At 38.0% G+C, this 20633-nt stretch overlaps 1 protein-coding gene across 1 annotated transcript in view; it reads right to left on the reverse strand.

The window, feature by feature from the left end:
- Positions 1–4108: 4108 nt before the first annotated feature.
- Positions 4109–20633, reverse strand: part of LOC115009306 (aminopeptidase N-like) — a 38850-nt gene continuing 22325 nt past the window's right edge. Inside the window, exons 13-23 of the mRNA XM_029433220.1 lie at positions 19590–19762; positions 18330–18409; positions 18012–18142; positions 17777–17832; positions 12846–12993; positions 12468–12559; positions 11938–12048; positions 11690–11857; positions 9572–9712; positions 4346–4427; positions 4109–4264 (exon numbers count right to left, since the gene is read on the reverse strand). Of these exons, the coding sequence (XP_029289080.1) occupies positions 4109–4264; positions 4346–4427; positions 9572–9712; positions 11690–11857; positions 11938–12048; positions 12468–12559; positions 12846–12993; positions 17777–17832; positions 18012–18142; positions 18330–18409; positions 19590–19762 (1338 nt within the window). The remainder of the gene's footprint in view (positions 4265–4345; positions 4428–9571; positions 9713–11689; positions 11858–11937; positions 12049–12467; positions 12560–12845; positions 12994–17776; positions 17833–18011; positions 18143–18329; positions 18410–19589; positions 19763–20633) is intronic.

The raw sequence follows: 20633 nt of genomic DNA on the forward strand, positions 1-20633 counted from the left end.
AAGTGCTGCTTGAAAAAAAAAGAAAAACGCCCTCTCCCTCAGCCACCACTGCTCGAAGGCATTAATGTTATTCCAAGGATACACCATGAATAAAACTGATCGGAATTAATGGTGAAGCACTACCTCTCTGGTCGGGACTTGGACCAGCAGCAGACGAGCTGCACTCTTGACACCGAATAAAGTTTGAATCTCAAACTTCTTACCATTGCATTTGTTTAACACTCCTGAATAAAATCTATTTGTTTGCTCCCTGGGTACTTGGCTTATTAGGGCAATTGAAGGTAAAAACAACAAAAAAGCATTTTTTAAATAATATAATATTTATTATTATTTAGAAATGTTATTATGTAACTTCAATCTGAGAGAATTTCAGTTTTTATAATAACATAATATAGCAGCCTAATAATAAGAAAAGTATAAGAATTTAAATACTAAATTAATATAATCAATATGTAATATAAATAATAAATACTAAGAATAATAATCAGAATAAAACAAAATGAATAATAATCAACATTAAAATTCAGGGGTGACAATTAGCTTACATTTTATTTGATTTAAGGGATCTGGATAATGGATACGGAGGCGCTGGCCCAAAAAAGGTTGAGAACCACTGATCTAACTGGCTATCATATCCTCTGCTTCTTGTTCTACTTCTACCAGTAGTTCCATACATGATATGGACTGATGTCAGATTTGGGGCAAATGTTTTCTGTGACACTTTTTTAAGGCTTTTCAGCCATTTTTGCAAATAACCACCTGTGTGTTAAAATTGTGAGAGGCTTGTTCAAATTTGGAGTACTCAGAGGTTAAAGTTCTCGTCTATTTTGGGCACTTCTCATACCTGAAAACATCATACTTGCAATGTTTTAATTTACAGATGTGACTAACGACTCTATTTAGCTTGTCCAGTTGTCAGTTGTCTTACATGTCTTGTACTGTTACAGATGTATTCTAGTTCTGGCTTGATCTTAGTCACATATAATGATGCTTTACCCTTCTTATGATTTTGAAAATATATTTTCAAATGATTTGGTAAATGTGGGAAACTTATGTTTAAAGTCTAGGTTGTTAGGAGATTAAACTAATTATACTGCAGATATTTTGCACACTTTCCATTTTTCAAAAGAGGAAAAACCTTTTTTCATACAACAGTGTCTAAGCTTCAAGCTTCTGAAGGGTGTTTAAGTTTGTAGGGTGTAAGGGTGTATTTTCCGGTATCGATGACAGCAATGTATAGACAAGGCCCTGTTAAATTTCTTGTGTTTCCTGAGTGTTAATGTTGCTCTATATCTTTCTCCTTTTTATTCAACTTACACTACAATTATTTTCACCTTTCTTCTCGTTTTTCCACTCACTCATTCACTCACTCCACTCACTTGTTTTGGGTCTAAACTTTTAATGTCGCTTATTGCACCATAGCTTGGAAGAAACTGAAAATCACAGTTCATTTGGTCTTCCTGTTTGCACATATAGTAGAAACCCTGCCATGGGACCACCACTTGTTACACTTGTTATGAGAGCTAGACAGTTTCTATACACATGTTGGATCTAAAATATCTCTGCACTGACATGAACGTAGATTTAGTCATTTCTGTTCCAAGCCAAATGTTTCAGCAATATTAGATTCAACTGTAAAATGTAAAACTGTAAAAATGACTGAGGTAGTTATTAATGGAGTAGAAAGGCAATTACAGTAATTAATGAAAGTTTTGATAATTGATTATTTAAGTTTTTTTAAAGTTTTGCTTGCTGTGTTATGTATCATTCTAAATTGATGCTCTTCAACGATATGGTCATACAAAATCAACAAGTTGAATACATCTAGCTGTGGTGAATATAACATTTGCCAAGTAACCTACAAATAAATGCTGGATAATAATACAATAATAATACAATATTTGTTGCAACCCAAGATTCTACTTTCAAATACACATATACCTACATTCACGTTCATTTTCATCACTTGAGCTTTGATTTCAATTCATTAGTTTGTGTTACTTCCACCACTGAGGCTTTTCCCTCTCTCTCTAACAACTCTTTTTAAAGCCAAACTCTACAGAAAACCAGCTGTGGTACAGTACCAGTGTGGGGGTGATATATTGGCTTTTTTATTTTTCTTGTACAGTTTGATGTTGGATATGTATTTATTACATACGGTTTTGTGCTGCAACTGATTGTGTACATGACTGCATGTTTGTCTAATATTTTCACTTGGCTATGTTTTAATGTGTCTTGAACAAAATGTGTAAATTTAAAATGGTCTGCATCTAAATTATATTGTTTTATTGTCACAAAAAGAAAGTAACAGCAGTACTTTGACACAGATATAAATGATCACAGGTTGGATTTAACACTGTGCTCGTAAGAAGCTACTGCGGATAAACTATACTGACCAGATGAGGCAGATCTGAAAATCCTCTTCCTCTGCTGATCTTTGCATTGCTTTGGCGTGATCTTGAAGCTGAAAATGTTTACTGTGTCTCAATGCAGGATGAGAAACTCCTTTGATTTAGACTGTTCATTTGTCTGACACTATACTGTATACCGGCACCTTTTAGCATTGTATCATTTCAAGGTTAAACCTCAGTGACATGCAGTTCTTAGAAACCTAGATAAAATTCAAAATATCAACAAGTCCCTTAAATTTGAGTTAATGGCATGGGTATAATAACGTAGATTTTGTTTGATTTGCATAACACTTTACTCCTTTCTGTATTGTAAGTATGTTTATTTTCTTACATAAAAATCTCTCATTTGACTGAAAGTGTAAGTAATGGTAGGACCCAGCTTACCTAAAGAGGTGTTTGTCACTGCTGGTAACTTCGAAGTTGCCCCTGTGTAAAACTAAAGTGCCACACAAAGGCATTTGCACGATGTGAGTTTTCCTATTCAGATTCTGTAACAACTGTCCCAGAGTTTTAAGATTGTCATACTGTCAAACTGCTTCAATTTTGACATACGCTTTTTTGCAGTACACTTTCTAAGTGTGAGCATGTACTGTACCATAGTTCTGATAAAGACTGAAAATGGCTTATAAATAGGCTTAATGAATAGTGTACCTTTTTATTAATTCATACTTGTCAATTATTTGGACCTAGATTATTGTGTCTCACTTTGCTGTTGAGCAGAGATAAAAATGCTGGAGGGGAATTCCTTCAGTTCAGTTTTGTTTGATTTGATTTCAGTTTGTTACTATATGTATTTGTGGCTGTGGCAAATCAGACCAATAAAATTATTTCATCAATCAACCAACATTTGAATAGTCTTTGTTTATGATATGTATACGTACAGCTGTATTTAGACAGCAAAGCAAAAAATCCAAGTGGAGCACAACACCACATTCACTTTGGAAGGACAGACATTTGGTGTGACAGATGAAAAAAAAAAAAAGATGGTTGAGATCTTTATAAATGGTCGGTGATATTTAGTCTAAGAGCACTAGTCTGAATCTGCTTTGGGAGCAAAAAAACATTTATGTATCACTCCAGCTTCCACAAGATAGTAGAGCGTTGGTGTTAAAGTAAAACAAAACTGGGTTTTATTTTTGTAGCTCTGGCCATTGTACTCACAAACGTAATTACTAAGATCTGGGACATCGCTAAAAGTAGGTCCAGCTGTGCAAGACACACGAGCAGCCAGATGATCACATAGATTGTAACTGAACCGCCTCTTTAGCTATCACTTTATTCGAAGGTAAAACCAAAAGAGGCGCCTGAAATGTCAGTAATAATCTTTAATTGCACAGAAAGCGTAAGTAGGCAAGTATTGTCGTTATGTTAACTGTTTAGATTACATTTCAACATAGCATGACAAACGTTGCACACAAGTGCTCAAAACCTTAACTACACTACATGGCAGAAAGATGAGTTTTCAAGTGTTGTAATCGTAGCTTTTTTTAATCCAACTGTATTTTGTTATTTTTCTAGTATTATTTATTTCCTACCTAATTCCTCTAAACTCTGGATGCTTTTCATCAGGAGCTTTTATCATTAGTTGAGTCTCTTTTGTTGCATTTATTGGTCTTTTTTTTCAGGACAAAAACATAAAAACACTTTTTATATGAGCGATTAGTGCCAGCTGTCTCGCTATGCCTTTGTTAGCAAATCTAGTGTCCACTCTGACTGTTGAACCAGTCCAAGATCTCCTGTTTGTTCTGTTGCAGCCATTTGATGTTCGCCACGGTCCTCTCCCTGGCCTGTTTCACAGCCAGTGTGGCAGATCCAAACCCTGCTTCACTGTGCTTCTCCAAAAAGGTATCCAGCTTGCAGTGGAAACACGAGAAACAGTTCAGACAACACGTTCAGACAAAACATTTATAAATCAGGAATCAACTAGTACATACCTGTTGTAATTCAGCAGGCGTAGAGAACCTTGCAGTGACCCCAGTGATCATAGAGGCAAAGGAGAAAGAACCCACGCCATATCTGGAAAAAAATATCAATTAAACTCAAGCTAAAACTAATCCTGATTTAAAGAACAGCCAACTCCTTGTTTTAGCTTGAACAAGCCATTGAAATAATGATGATAATCTGATTGTTAACTTTGGGAGAGCAGAAGATGGGGAAAACTATAAGTAACTATAAGTATAACTATATAAATTAATATAAAGATAATCTCTGCTAAATTTAACTGGGAATATAGGCTAATGTTTATAAATTGACAAAACTGACTCATTAGAGATGATACTTTTGAGGCCGTTACAAAGTCCCGTTTTATTTACATTTCACCCACTCAAACCCACATAATGACTGTGTCTGCCCCACGACCACTGAAATGAATAAAAATCAATGGTTAACAGAAGATGAGTTATAAATGAAAACCTAATAAAAATGAACACCACCGCTGCAAAAGTGCAACTGAATTGAAAAATTAAATGTGGGTTTTTAAACATCAGATCTTTATCATCGAAAGCTGGATTGGTAAATTATTTAATATCAGATAGTCAGATTAATTTATTTTGTCTCACTGAAATCTGGCTGAGACATGAAGAATTTACCAGTCTAAATGAATCCACTCCACCTGTTCATATTAATACTCACGTTCCTCGAGGAACAGGCCGAGGAGGTGGAGTTGACTGTCATATTTGACTCAAACCTCTTGATCAATCCTAAACCTAAACTAAACTATAACTCTTTTGAAAGCCTTGTTCTTACGCTCTCAAACCCAACATGAAAAACAATAAAGCCAATTTTATTTGTTACTGTGGACCGCCCTTCTGGTCCGTATTCTGAATTTCTATCTGAATTCTCAGAATTTTTATCAAGTTTAGTCCTTAAAACAGATAAAGTAATTATTGTAGGTGACTTTAATATTCATGTGGATGTTGATAGTGACAGCCTTAATAATGCATTTATCTCAATATTAGATTCAATTGGGTTCAGTCAAAATGTACATGAACCAACTCACTGTTTAAACCACACTCTGGACCTTGTTCTGAGATATGGTGTTGAAATTGAAAGTTTATCAGTGTGTCCACATAATCTTCTTTAGTCAGACCATTTTTTAATAACTTTTGAAGTCCTGTTACTGGACTACAAGCCAGTAGGCAAAGTATCCTATGCTCGATGTCTATCTGATAGTGCTGTGGATGAATTTAAGGAAGTGATTCAATCAGCACTTAATTAAATACCAGGACTCAAGCTGTGTCTCAATTCAGGGGCTGCAGTCTTTGGAGGCTGCATTGACCGAATACGTCACAGCGTCACTCCTTCAAATGCAGCCGACAAATGCGACCTTCTTTTGCCGGATTTGGAGGATACATCTGATGTATCCTTCACGGCCGCACGTATCCCAAGATTCAATGCGCGCCCAGAGAAGTTTTTTTCTGACGTAAAATGGCGCACCCCGACCCAGCAGTAACGGCAAATGGATATACTTTTAAATGTAAGTATTGGGTTTCAACTCGCTTGAATAGCTAATGATACAAATGTTATAAAATCAAAGGACCTTAAAATATAAAATGTTCGCTAAAATGATAGGTTAAGTTACGTGACGTTAGCGGCGATGCTAGTTAAGCTAGCTGCTAGGAGCTGCAATACGATGCAGCTTGGCTGCCGGCATCCGAAATAAGTTAGCCTTTGAAAGTAGAACTTTTAAGACCTTAACTTTCAAACCTAAGAGCTTTAAATGTTGATATATATTATACATAGATTGTGGCGATTGTATAGATAATTTATACGTCATATTACCTGAGTTGAATATCACTTGAAAAGTCCAGTGCAATCGTTCGACTTGATTATACATATTTTATTATTTATAATATGTGTAATTATTTTGCAACTTAATCTGCTTTTGTTTAGTGGTGTATAGCTAAACTTAACGTGTGGACATCTGGCAATGGCTTAGGAGCTTATATTGCTGAAAAGAGGATATTTATGAGGCTTTATGGGTAAGTGGGGTCAAAGTTATGATTTTGATTTTGAGTGTGCTTGCTAGTTTGAGGAGCTGATTGTACCTGCTGTTGTGATTTTCATCTCAATATCTAAATAGACAAGATTCTAAGCTTTCCAAAAATATGCACATAATAAGAGGATCCTGTACCCACGACATCTACTGCACGTCTGTCCGTCCTGGGAGAGGGATCCCTCCTCAGTTTCTCTCTGAGGTTTCTTCCACTTTCCCCCTTTAATTGTGGGGTTTCTTTTAGGAAGTTTTTCCTTGTGTGGTGCGAGGGTCTAAGGACAGAGGGTGTCGTATGCTGAGCCCACTGAGACAAATGTGTAATTTGTGATATTGGGCTATATAAATTAATTTGATTTGATTTATTTATGTGAGTTGTGGAAAATGTCCACGTTTGAATATTGTTACAAATGATTACAACCACCATATCCCCTTTCAGAGAAAGTGTCCTTTGAGAGGAAATATGTCTTACTTGTCTTATTTTAATTTAATTATCTTAGCTGCATTCATTTAAGGTCATTTGTGTATTTTCATGTATATTTGTAGTGTAATTTTGAATGCCATACTGTCAATCTTATTTGGATTATGAACATACCAAAGTAAGAGTTGTTAAGGTTAACGGTTCAATGTGTAATTCCGAGCCAATTGCTCCGAAGAAAGAATATATCATCTTATCATATACAGTGAAGGAAATAAGTATTTTATCCCTTGCCGATTTTGTAAGTTTGCCCACTTATAAAGAAATGAAGAGTCTATAAATTTAATGGTAGGTGTATTTTAACAGTGAGAGACCGAATAGCAAAAAGAAAATCCAGAAATGTACATCATACAAAAGATATACATTTATTTGCATTTAATGGTGTGAAATAAGTATTTGATGCCCTTCAACCAACAAGAATTCTGGCTCTGACAGACCGGTTAGATGAGTCCTTTCGCTTTAAGAAAGTACTCCTAATATCAACCTGTATAAAAGACACCTGTCTCAACTCGTTACCTGTTTAAAGACACCTGTTCACAGAATCAATCAATCAGATTCCAACCTCTCCACCATGGACAAGACTAAAGAGCTGTCTAAGGACATCAGGGACAAGAATGTGGACCTGAACAAGGCTGGAATGGGCTACGAGACCATCAGCAAGCAGCTGATGAGAAGGAGACAACTGTTGGTGCAATTAATTGAAAATGGAAGAAACACAAAATGACCATCAATCACCCTCTGTCTGGGGCTCCACGCAAGATCTCGCCTCGTGGGGTATCTATGATCATGAGAAAGGTGAGGGATCAGCCAAGAACTACACAGGAGGAACTTGGCAATGATCTCAAGGTATCTGGGACCACAGACACCAAGAAAACTATTGGTAACACACTACACCGTAATGGATTAAAATCCTGCAGGACCCGCCAGGTCCCCCTGCTCAAGAAGGCACATGTAGAGTCCCGTCTGAAGCTTCCAATGAACATCTGAATGATGCAGAGAAGGCTTGGGAGAAGGTGATGTGGTCAGATGAGACCAACATTGAGGTCTTTGGCATCAACTCGACATCCCGTGTTTGAAGGAAGAGAAATGTCGACTATAACCCCAAGAACACCATCCCCACCGTCAAGCATGGAGGTGGAAACATTATGCTTTGGGGATGTTTCTCTGCTCAGGGGACAGGACGACTTCACCGCATTGAGGGGAGGATGGACGGGGCCATGTACCGTAACATCTTGGCCGATAACCTCCTTCCCTCAGCCAGGACACTGAAAATGGGTCGTGAATGGATCTTCCAGTACGACAATGACCCAAAACATATGGCCAAGGCAACAAAGAAGTGGCTAAAGAAGAAGCACATTAAGGTGATGAAGTGGCCACGCCAGTCTCCAGATCTTAATCCCATAGAAAATCTGTGGAGGGAGCAGAAGCTTCGAGTTGCCAAACATCAGCCTCGAAACCTTAAGGATTTGGAGAGGATCTGCACAGAGGAGTGGACCCAAATCTCTCCTGAGATGTCCGCAAACCTGGTGACCAACTACAAGAAACGTCTGACCTCTGTGCTGGCCAACAAGGGTTACTCCACCAAGTACTAAGTCATGTCAGGGGATCAAATACTTATTTCACACCATTAAATGCAAATCAGTTTATATATTTTATATAATATAGATTTCTGGATTTTCTTTTAGATATTCTGTCTATAAATACACCTACCATCAAAATTATAGACTGTTCATTTCTTTATAAGTGGGCAAACTTACAAAATCGGCAAGGGATCAAATACTTATTACCTTCACTGTATATCATCAAAACCATCAGTGATTAAAAAACTGCAGTATGTTAACCTGTTTATATTTTAGTTGTAGTAGTTTGTCATATTTATTGTATTCTAATGTATTCTTTATATTGTGTATTGTATTATATAGCTCTTCTACTGTTGATTTATTTACCATGTATTTTCTACTCCTGTTTAAGTCTGTCTGTCTGCCCGTCTGCCTGTCTGCCTGTCTGCCTGCCTGCAGACTGAAACTCTGAGAGTCTACATATCTCTGCTCTCTTACAATAGACAGGTCAATTTATGACAAACAACCACCTGACCCACAACAAATTGCAACAAAAGGTTTCTCAGTGGTTTTCATTCCTACTAGATATACTGATCAACAGAAAAAATGTCTACCAAAATCAGACCTCCGAAAATGGGTTAAAACTGGGCCATGATTAAGATGGCCGCCGCCAGGCTTCAAAATCACTAAAACAGCTATAACTTCTTCAATAATTGTGATAGTCCATGGTTTTAAGGGGTGGGCAATCCACTGGTGTCATTACTTTCAGATCTGGGCAGTATTTAACCTTAAATCCAAGATAGCGGCAAGAAATTAGGGGCGTAAAATCAATAAATTGCCCATATATAATATACCCATGTGGTTAAAGTTAGGGAATCATGGATACAGTCTGGTGGTCTCATGTGTTTGAGTTCAATGTTTTGTTGACCCATCCCCACACCTTCACCCACTGTGGACTATCAATTTCCTTTGCATTTATAACATTGTTTGTTCTTCAACAAATAATCTCTTTGTCTAACCCTAACAAATGAAAGAGCTTTTTCATAATAAAAAGATTGGACAAGGTTGTCAATCTGATTGGCTTCCTTACTAGACTGATTCACCTATTCATCCATAGAAGTGTAATACTCACTTTGTGAACATGTATTCCCACTGTTCCCTCACAAAATCCCAGGCCAAACTCTGTCCCACTCTGTTGCTGGCGATGGCTGTGATGACGGAGGTAGCATCCTGCTTACGGATCAAAGCTGAGTTTAAGGTATAAGAAAGATACCTGTGAGAACAAAAGAGACAGGCATGACAGTTGCATTCTTTCCATTTTCAACTGATCTCTTCCACTGACATGTTCATATTTAGTTTTAAGCAGCTGAAAAAGCCCTCCCTCGACCCACTGATTTTACATTTTTAGGAATATTGCAAAGCTTCCAATTTAATTAAAGATTTCAGAGAAAAACATATTAAAAATCACTCTTGATTTGAGATTTATGTTCGATACTGTTGACCACTCACTTTTAGTGGTCAACAGTATTGACCCCTGGTTATGTGGTTGATTTGTTAATCCCTGAACCACAGCCCAGCCTTGTTACTTGAGGTGATCAGTTCTTTTAAGTGTTTTTCACTCAGCTTTGGAGCTTCCTGACAAAATATGTCAGGCTAGCCAACTGTATTGCATCTTTTTGAATTACTTCTTTAGCTAATTTATTTTTTAATTGGAAAGTCTTTTCTTGAAATGGAACTACATTTATTATTCTCTGTCGAGGGTGGCTCCTCTCTGAAAGGGGGGGCAATGTCTCAAAGGTGGTGCCCCCCGTGGACGCAGCGGATTTATGCGGCTGGTCAGGGTGATGAGTCGGACATCCAGGATGTGTCGCGCTGGGACCCATGAACTCTCATCTGGACCGTACCTCTCCCAGTCAACCAGGTATTGTAGGAATAAGCTACAATAAAGCCCCTGGTGTCTCTAGAGTGTGTATGAGATGCCCCTCCACCGTCTAAAATACACTATGCACCGGTGATAAAGCATATCTTTAATCAAGATTGAAATAAAAAAAAGAAAAGTATTATCTCTGGTTCCTGTTCTCTGGGAAAAAAATGCTAAAGTAAGCCGTCAACTGCGCTTGATAACTTTTGAGAGTTGCTAATCGATGGGAGCGGCAAAAGGTAGGGACGTGAACAGCTGGTGACATACCAGGAAATCCATGTGTCATTTCGTAGACCGCTCGGTTCAGCCTTCGCGGTCTACGGAGGACCCGGCCTCTAAAGACCGTGAAGGCTGCGTCCTCCGAAAGCTGCAGCCCCTGAATTGAGACACAGCTTGTGACACAGTCAACATGAAGCATTTCACAGTGAACTTCAGTTGTTTTTTTGGGCCGCTCCTTGCTCCTTCATATTATGCTAATTTAATGGTCTGTGTCTGTGGGACGAGAGCCGCTGAGCTGCAGCTGCTCAGCCGTTAAAGACACAGAGACAGCGGGAAAATACAGCGTGTAGAGCTGGCCTATATTTACATCTAACTCGGTGAATTAAGGGTTTTTCGACCAAACCAGAGTAGGTGATTGTTGGAACAGTGGAAAGTGGATTAACTAAGGTGAATTTTATTTTCTTTCTTTGGGATTTGAATGAAGTGTGTTTTATGATGTGTTAATAAGGCAATTAATCTGGTCTTAAAATGAACGCTGATGTTTTGAGCATGTTCAAAATTACCGGACGTACCCGACGTGTGCTTCATAATATATGCAGACGTTACGTAGCGTTAGCCATACATGAATACAGAATACGTAGATGAATATTTACCTACGTAAATACAGTACGTGAATACTTACCTACGTAAATATAGTACGTAAATATTTACATGAATACCTATGTGACTACGTTAGAGGAACGTTAGATATAGGCTACGTCGGCTGACGTTGAATCCTACAGCCAATTTATTGATAACGGGTGGATAACCTATTAGTAACTATGTTAAGATTATGCCTGACGACTGAGTAATTTATTAAACGTGTTTAGCTAGCGTTCAGCATTTTAGCTGTTCTCCAGCATCAGCATGACGTGAACCAAATGGCACTTTTCCAGCTCCGTTGGCCAGAGGATCTGATACGTTTTAAATAGGTAAGTGATAAGCTATAAATGTTTGTTTATTCATTATAGTAACAAGAGAGCTTGTGGAATTTAGCAGAGATGATCAAATACAGTATTACATCACTACATTAACCTCCTCATCTTTGAAAAAAGATGGAAGGATACACACCTTTCCAGCTGTTGTGTCTTGGTGGTACAGGCCAGTGCAGACATGAGTTTGCTGGCCTCACTGGCAATGGTAGCATTCTTGAACTGTGACCAGCCAAACTCCCACTCTGCCTCATCACCTGCTTCCATGGCACTGCAGTACACTGCTGATCGCAGGTTAGGCTCGATCCTAACAAAAGAGTTGGTGTTAACTAATTGACTAACTTTTAAAAAAGCGGCATAATCAAATGATGTATAAAATATACCAACAAATTGTGCTGAGGGGTCTCCATCCATTGTTTGAACAATGTGGTGGTCAGGTTCCGGCATTCTGTTACTCCAGTGCTACAGGCCATACGGATGGCATTCACCTGGTTATACCTGCAGGTAGAGACAAACATGGTTAAGTTGCTACATTTTGCATCCATTACAGGATAACTGCAGATAAATATTCCACTGCATTGTATTGCATCAGATTAAAACAATATTATTATAATAATAATAATAATATTTTTGCCTCAAAGAATGATACAAATATAAATGTGTTTCTTCCATCCATCCATCGTCTACCGCTTATCCAGGGTCGGGTTCCGGGGGCAGCAGCTCCAGTAGGGAACCCCAAACTTCCCTTCTTCATGGGCCACATCCGCCAGCTCCCACTGGGGGATCCCGAGGCGTTCCCAGGCCAGTGAGGAGATATAATCTCTCCACCGAGTCCTGTGTCTTCCCCGGGGTCTCCTCCCAGTGCCTGGAACACCTCCCTAGGGAGGCGCCCAGGTGGCATCCTTAATAATACTCACTGGTCAGTGTGTCTGTCAGGAACATATGTCCAGTTTGATGTCATTTCTTTGAAGTGCAGGAAGAGGGGAGTCACCAGCTTCTTCATGTAGTCCTAAAAGTAAAACAGAGATGTGAGTATAGGATGCTGGTTTATCTATAAAACATGCTTTGCCTCCTAAAGGGGGCATTAAGTTGTGTAACTGAACATCTGATGAGTGAGCTATTTCAATGATCCAAGAGGTGCTTTCTCCAAGAGAATCCTCATGTATCCTCATGATTGTTTGCACTTTTTGTAAGTCGCTCTGGACAAAAGCGTCAGCTAAATTAATTGTAATGTAAAGTACTAAATTCCGACATTATCATCTTTGTCACTGACATAGACAGATAATGTAGTGTACCTGCATAGGCTGATAGACTTCCGTACGATCCAGCATGAGGTAGTAATAGCCCAGTTTATCCAGAGCAGACTGCCAAGGCATGTATTCTGTCTCCACAGACAGGTAAAGTGTTGTGTTCAGAGCGAGAGTATTTGAGACCATCTGAGCCCTGCAGTGAGAAGAAATACACTTATTATAGTTTATTTAATATTAAGTTGGGATATCCATCTGTGAGAATGCTGCCTCCACCCTAATACAATGGAGATTAATCTGTTTTTTGTTGTTTGGTTTTTGTAGTAAACTCACCCTTTCATATTATAATGATGAAAAGTGCATGTGTTTTTATGTACTTTTAGGTCTATCAATGGCAATGTCAGTTGGTATGTTGGTCCACAGCAAACTTTCTTTTAACATTACATTCGGTCTCAATTTTGCGGTGTCATTGACCTTTCCTTTCCTGCAATTAGGATACATTTTCAGTTTATACAAAATAAAAAAAACTAATGCTCTCCAGAGGGTGACCCCTTTCCATTTTTTTGCAATCCATAAGCTTTCATCCAGGGCTAAAATTTTGGACGAAAGCAACAAGTTCTTGACATTAAATCACAAAATAGACACCCTCCTGCCCTTCAGAACAACACACTGATCTCTCTCTGATCTGACATCCCTATCGGCTGCACAAGTTCTTTTGTTTGTGCCTTCCAAAACTATTACAAACCACTGTTGGAAAATAAATATATATATTATATGATATGACAGCCCAATTTATTAAGGCTTGGTTAGGTTGAGACAAAAAAGGTTGGTTAGGTTTGGTGAAGGATCATGGTTTAGGCTTGAAGAAACAAATAATAATTCACAAAGATTTTTGTGGAAAGTGGAATCAACAGTGCAACAGAAAAAAGGTTGCAGAGAGTCAACGCACAAGCAGCTGTTTTATTGTATTGGCCAACAGGAACAGAATGCACAGCTCACCTGCCAGTCCTCTATAAAAAAGATTAGATTAAAATATGATGAAGATAATAATAATAATAATAATAATAATAATAATAATTAGGGCTGTCAAGCGATTTAAAAAAAATAATCTAATTAATTACATGCTTTGTGATTAATTAATCTAAATTAATCCTATATATCAATATTTGCTGTGAGACGTTTTCAGTATATTCAAATGGATTTACAAGATGAGTGAATCAATGAGTAGGCATTATTCAACATGTCTTTTATTTCAATACTATTTCTCCAATATCTTGTATGCTACAATTATCTTAGACAACACAGACCATCAGTTTGACATAAAGTGCAATTTCAAATCTGGCATAAAATATTTCATTGCACAATAAACAATATCTATAAAAGTTGTGTGATTTGACATGTGGAAATCATGAATTTATCACCAAACTTAGTATTACTTGCTTGATATAAGATTTACACTGCACTTTTATACCTTGATTAATGTACTGTACGCATTGCTATCATATAAGTTGTTGTTCTGAACTGAAATAACCTGTACCCTGAAAAGACACCGAGCAGAGACCTTGAGGGTTATGGGCAGATAACTGCACCCATTCTTACAACCGACACCAAATAAGGAAAACTTCTTCAGAGGATGGCCGAAGACACCAAAGATGAAACTGTGAAACTGCACCAACAAAGGTCCAATGGCCTACATCGACCAATAAGAAGAAGATACATTCCTCTTATGCTAGAGATATACGCTAAATGTTAGAACTCAGATGGGGCCTTTTGGTGAAACTGCGAAACCTTTGATCTTAATAAATAACCTGATCATATAACCCAAAGATTCCTTGTCCGTCTGTTTGCAGATTTAATACGCAACAGACGCCATATGTAACGCTTCACCCTCCCTGTCCCCTGAACTCCCTGTCGCGATTGAGTTGTTAAATGTGTCACAGGTATGCTGCGTCTGAACGCCTGATCGAGAGTGTATGACGAGACGGGTCGCTCACTTTAGCATCAGCGGCGGTGCTAGCTAGCTCCGAGTTAGCTGCTAAGTGCTTTGCGTTGAGGTGATATTTCAGGTTTTTTAAATGTAAACTTTCCATTCCCTGGGCCAAGTAACATTTTCTCATCCGCTTCCATCACAATGACAAGGCTACTGTGTACTGTGGCCGCGCCGCGTCAGTTGACTTAAAGGGTCAAGGGGCATCTAAGCATACCGTTATCCCGATTATCCCGTATTTTTACTTCTATCCCGTTTTCCTCCCCTTTAAATATTTTCCCGGAATTATCCCGTATTTTAACCTTTCAAAAAAAAAAAAAGGCCTAAATTAAAAAAGTGTACAGTCTACTGGCCTTGACATGAACTGAAAAACGTTATTCGCCAGTAAACACACAGAAGAAGAAAACTGAGCGTAGCCCAACTGATCTTTAACATTGGCTAATAAATATCACCAAGGATATAAACGAGTCTCCACAGAATTCTCTATTCAGGGCGAGAGACGAAAGAGAAACTTCTAGTTTCATCTGACAGTGGGTAAAGGACTAATTAACAACAATGTAAACTACCAGCTCAAGAGTTACCTGGAAGAACCGACTGTCAGTCTTCTGAAAGAACAGCAAAGAACTCAAAGGTTAGAAGAAAGAGCAGAAGTTTTGGTTCAAGAGGCAGCAGTCGGAGCAGTTGGTGGGTCATCCTCCACATCCACAAATGTCAAAACTGTTATAGCACAACCAATAGTGACTCGGAAAGAATCTGAGCTCCTTGACATAATCAAACAGCTAAACTGTGAGGTGGAAGAAATAAAGAAAGTCATCCATGGATTTCCTTGATCTTCTCACCAGCAGTGAGCAAGCAGGAAACATGGCTGCAGAAGCTGTCAGGACAACGGCAGAGAAGAGCTGTTTGAATATGGGGGTGCAGGGTAACTGTGGAGAAGAGTTTGAGTTCTTTAGAATTCCAACTGCGAACACCAAACATGCTCAAAGATACATCTCTGCATTTTATATAAACTGCCAGTTGTCTATCTGAAAGTGATTGTTATTTTTAGTGCAACGTCACAGTGAAAGAAACCTGTTAACAACAGTGTATATATTTTCTGAATGCACGTTCAAAGAAAAGAAGAAACACCGTAATTCACACTGAGCCTTTGTTCAAGTGTGCTACAAAAGATTAAGGAAACATTGTGGGTTTGGGTTAAAATTACTACTTATTTATTTGTAGTTCCCTCCTCTCTTTTCCTCTCTGTATCTGACTGTGAGCACCTGTTCAATGTGAAAAGTGAGTTGTGAATATAAAAAAAAAAGAAATCCAGAAAAGAAGAATAAAACACCTTGAATTTCAGGGGGGAACGGGCTTCCGATGGGGGGGTGCAACGCCCCTCCAACACAATGGTAGGGGAAACACTGGAACTGTATTGTCTAACCTGTTAGTAGGGCTGAAGATCAGGTACAAAGACCAAAAAGTGTTCAGAGAGTCAGTACAAGAATTACTGCCTGATGATGAAAAGGAGAGTGATCATAAATATTAGTATTTACCAAGACATGCTCATCATAAAGATTTCAAAAGAAAGGTGGAAACATGGATTGTAAATGCTCTTTCTGGACATAATGTAATGCAGCCTCATGAAATGAAGAAGGAAAATGAGAATACTTCACAAGTTGGATATAGAAAAAGAAGAACTTCATTTGAAAGCAAGAAAGGAACGCCTGGATATTGACACTGATATTGCTGCCATAGGAGCAAGATTTAAAGCTATGAACAGTTTCCCATGGTAACAGCTGAAGATAAAATTAATAAATATTTTAAATCTGCTAAAGTGGCCTAATTTCCACCTACTGAAAACCCAGATATTGAGTCTACGAATTATGATGATGATGATGATGATGATGATGATGATGATGATGATGATGATGATAAAGAAGAGGATGTGAATAATTTTGAGGATTCAAAAGGCCAAAGATCTAAAAATCCAGCAAAATTTCAAAGAACAAAAAGATCAGAAACATTAGAAAAAAGAAGACTCTCATTCAAGACAAGATATGGATATGGTCCGCACTATATCTAACAAATACTCATCCTTTAAAGGTGCTGGAAATAGTTTGGTCGATGCAATGAAAAAACAAAACATGATAACAGATAATGAAGAAGCAGAGACTTGCAGATTCAACATCTAGAGAAATCCTTGTCTTTAGAGGAGACCCACTTGAATATCTGAGCTTTATGAGGATCTCCTGCATTGAAGAGAGAACAAGCAGAAACCAAGACAGACTCTTTTTGGAACATTTCACTGAAGGGCAACCTAAAGCACTTGTTAAAATCTGTCAATATATGGAATCATGGAAACATCATAGCTGTTTGATTCCATATATTGATAGAAGCTAAAAGGCTCTTGCAAAAACACTATGGCAAAAAAATCCTCATGGTTGTAAATATCAGGAGAAAGCTCTCAAGCAGATATAAAAGCAGAGGACGGCAGAGCTTTACTTTCATATTTACTGTTCCTACGTGGCTGCTGTAATGCTATGGTGAACATCAATGCACCAAGAGAAATGAATCATGCTACCAATATAAAGTGTGTGATATCAAAGCTCCCATATAAGCTACGGGAGAGGTGGAGAACAGCAGTTTATGATCATTATGAGTCTTACATCAGAATATCCCAAAAAAATGTGACTTGCTATTTATTTTATTAGTCATATATTATAGTTGTTATTATTATTATATTGCTATTATTGTTCGCGACACCTGGAGTTTTAGGAAGTTTTTCCTTGTGCGGTGCGAGGGTCTAAGGACAGAGGGTGTTGTATGCTGGACACATTGTAAAGTCACCTATGGTAAATTTGTCATTTGTGATATTGCTATAAGCCTTTTCTGTTATTCACCATGTGAACAAGTAGTAAGAAGTGTTTGTCTTGGTTTCACTTTGGTTCTAACTAATGAGACCAAGCATGGAAGTGGGGTGGAAAAACTCCAAGCAGCGAAACTGACATACCTGGCCAAATTGAAAGCATCATCAACAAGCTGGGCTCTGTTAATCACTGGTATAACCTGCACAACAGATTGTATGTGTTAGAGAGAATATGGAATACAAACAATTATTATACATGCTGAAAATACTCCAAAAAGTAATGGAAAACAAAGAAATAAACAAAGAAAGCATTAACAACCAAGGTCCTGCATCCATCAGATAGTAAAAACCGGCAACATGTCAGAGTCAGAGTGTTTACCTGGTGCTTTGAATTAAGCTGAGCGAAGAGGCTTTCCCAGTTTCCAAGGTCATAGTTTACCCGGTAATATCCAGTTACATTGATGTTGGCCAGAACCCACAAACCACCTGTTCTCATCTCTAAGTTTACCGCTGAAAAAAATAGAAAAAAATCAATGGCTTTAATACAAAAGTTATTTAAACACATATAAAGAATAATAAATAAAGAACATTTCAAAATAAGTTACAGTATTTTCCAAACTGCTTTTGTAACCAACTGCCATTCATCAGTTTTACAAGTTTTATCAGCATTATGTATTACTAGCATATTTTTACACACCTTCTTTTTCCATCAGCCACCAGATATCTCTCTGGACCTTACCGCTCTTCATCCACCTAACAGGAATCAGCCACTCATAGCTAGGGGAGGCAAATAACGGCCAAGATGAGAAGATAACAAGGAAGCCAAGCGGAAAACAATACATTATTGCCACATATATCAAACCATCTGTTTTACAATATCTATGCATTCTGGATTTAATAATAATGTGAGTTTGACTCCCTTAATATGAAGTAACTCATGACGGGGGGATTAATACTTATATCCCTTTCATGCATGAATTATGACCCCCTCAGTCAGGATTTTTTTACTAAGTGTTTTTATTGCTCTTTAGGCATAAAAAACAAGATTTAAATTTTATTTTTTTCAAAGAGATATTTATATGTCCACTCAGGTGGACAGCATGCGTTTATGTGTTCAACTGAAGAAATATGTATTTAATAAACAAATTAATAAAATTATATATAAAGTTGTGAAAACTATAAAATTATATATGTATATACAAAGAAAATGTGCATACATAAATGGGAGCAAAAAGAAAAGTGTTGCGTTTATATTTTTGGTCAGTGTATATTGAACTCTTAAGAACTGAGGGGAGTGTGACACTAATAACAAGATCCTTCATTAGAGAAGACTATCTTCTAGGATAATTGCAAAGCACCGAGGGCACGAAGCCACAAAACACTGCATGCTAAATATAAAGAAATGCAAAAACTTCAAATTGCATTCTAATAACATAAATAAATGGAAATACAGCCAAAAAAGTTACTGCAGATGAAGTTTTTTCAAGAACAACAGTAGCAATATTGTAGTCAGTAATGCATGACGTCCAATTTAGTGGACAGATGAAGAATTGTACTTTCCTCCCAAATATAAAATCAATACTTTGACAATTTATGAATTATATGATTCCTTAGTTGTTACTTGATGTCACCAAATTTATATAACTGCAAGGCTCTCTTTCCATACAAAATTTGCAAAGTATTGATGAGCGACTGGAAATTACTGGCTGTCTGTCTGCCATCTTGGTTTTGAGAAATGTATCTTGCATTTACAACAGTTTGCAACTGAGTAGCAGTGTATGGGATGATACAATAGCCTTCACTTTAGTGGCTGATTTGCAACTATATCATCAAAACCCATGCATATACAAGAAAACAGCTTTTGAATAGCTTTTGTAGTGACCTCTATGCATAAAAGGTTTAAGGAAAGTATAATCTATGCAGATAAGTAGCAGTGAAATGCTGTATTGTTGCGTACTTGTAAGGAGATTCAACTGTGACATTAGACTCTGGATCCAGCAGAAAGTGCTTCTGGCATACATTTCCTGTGGTAGTATCTATGGTAACCACAGGGAAGCCCATCTGGAGCACCCAGCGGTTCATGATTTCACAAACTGGACAAGGAAGTGAAATTGTATTGGCTTGCGCCGCCTGTTGACAAAGGTGACAGAAAGCATCTATTTACATTTGTTTTGTTAATTTCCACATATACACATCCATAAAACAAAAAAACAGTAAGAATGAAAGACAGTGTTTCCCCTACCATTGTCTTGGCAGGGCGTGTTTATTTAATTTTCTCGAATTAAAAAAATATGTAATTTTTTTTATTCACAACTCCCTTTTCACATTGACAGGTGCTCTTTTATTAAATAAACTAAACGCTTATGCTATTGATCTAACTGATGTGCACGTTTCAGTTTGTACCGTCTACTTTGCGCATTCACATTCTCTCCTTCGCTCCGTTTTTCGAAGGGCGGGGCTTCGCAGCTGACGCACACACACGTGCGCACACCTACACGTGCGCACACACCTACAGAGCGGAAGAAAGGAGAGGGGAGAACTAAATAGAAACCGCGCCGCGCACGCAATCTCCCCGCGCCATGCACGCGCACGCAATTACAACACACTATGTCAGAACTTACTACGATGACAAGGTGGGCTCAATTTTCCTGAAATAGGTAGCAAACAAAAGCACAAGCACAATCTCCAAGAACAAATGCACAAAGGTACCAGAATATCTTTGCAACTTTGGTGACCACATGGGAAATACATACATAATAGGAAGAATATGAATATTATAATATGAATGATGACATGTTTAGCCGCATGTCATCATTCCGTCGCTGGCTCTCACGGTGGTGTCCAGATAATGATGTGGGCTTCGTAGACAATTGGCGGACTTTCTGGGGAAGGCCTGGTCTGATTAGGAGTGACGGCATCCATCCTACTTTGGCTGGAGCAGATCTCATATCCAATAATATTACACAGTCTATTAGTGGACCTAATCCATGACAACCCAGAG

Source organism: Cottoperca gobio, chromosome 6 (assembly GCF_900634415.1).
Source record: "Cottoperca gobio chromosome 6, fCotGob3.1, whole genome shotgun sequence".
NCBI classification, from domain to species: Eukaryota; Metazoa; Chordata; class Actinopteri; order Perciformes; family Bovichtidae; genus Cottoperca; species Cottoperca gobio.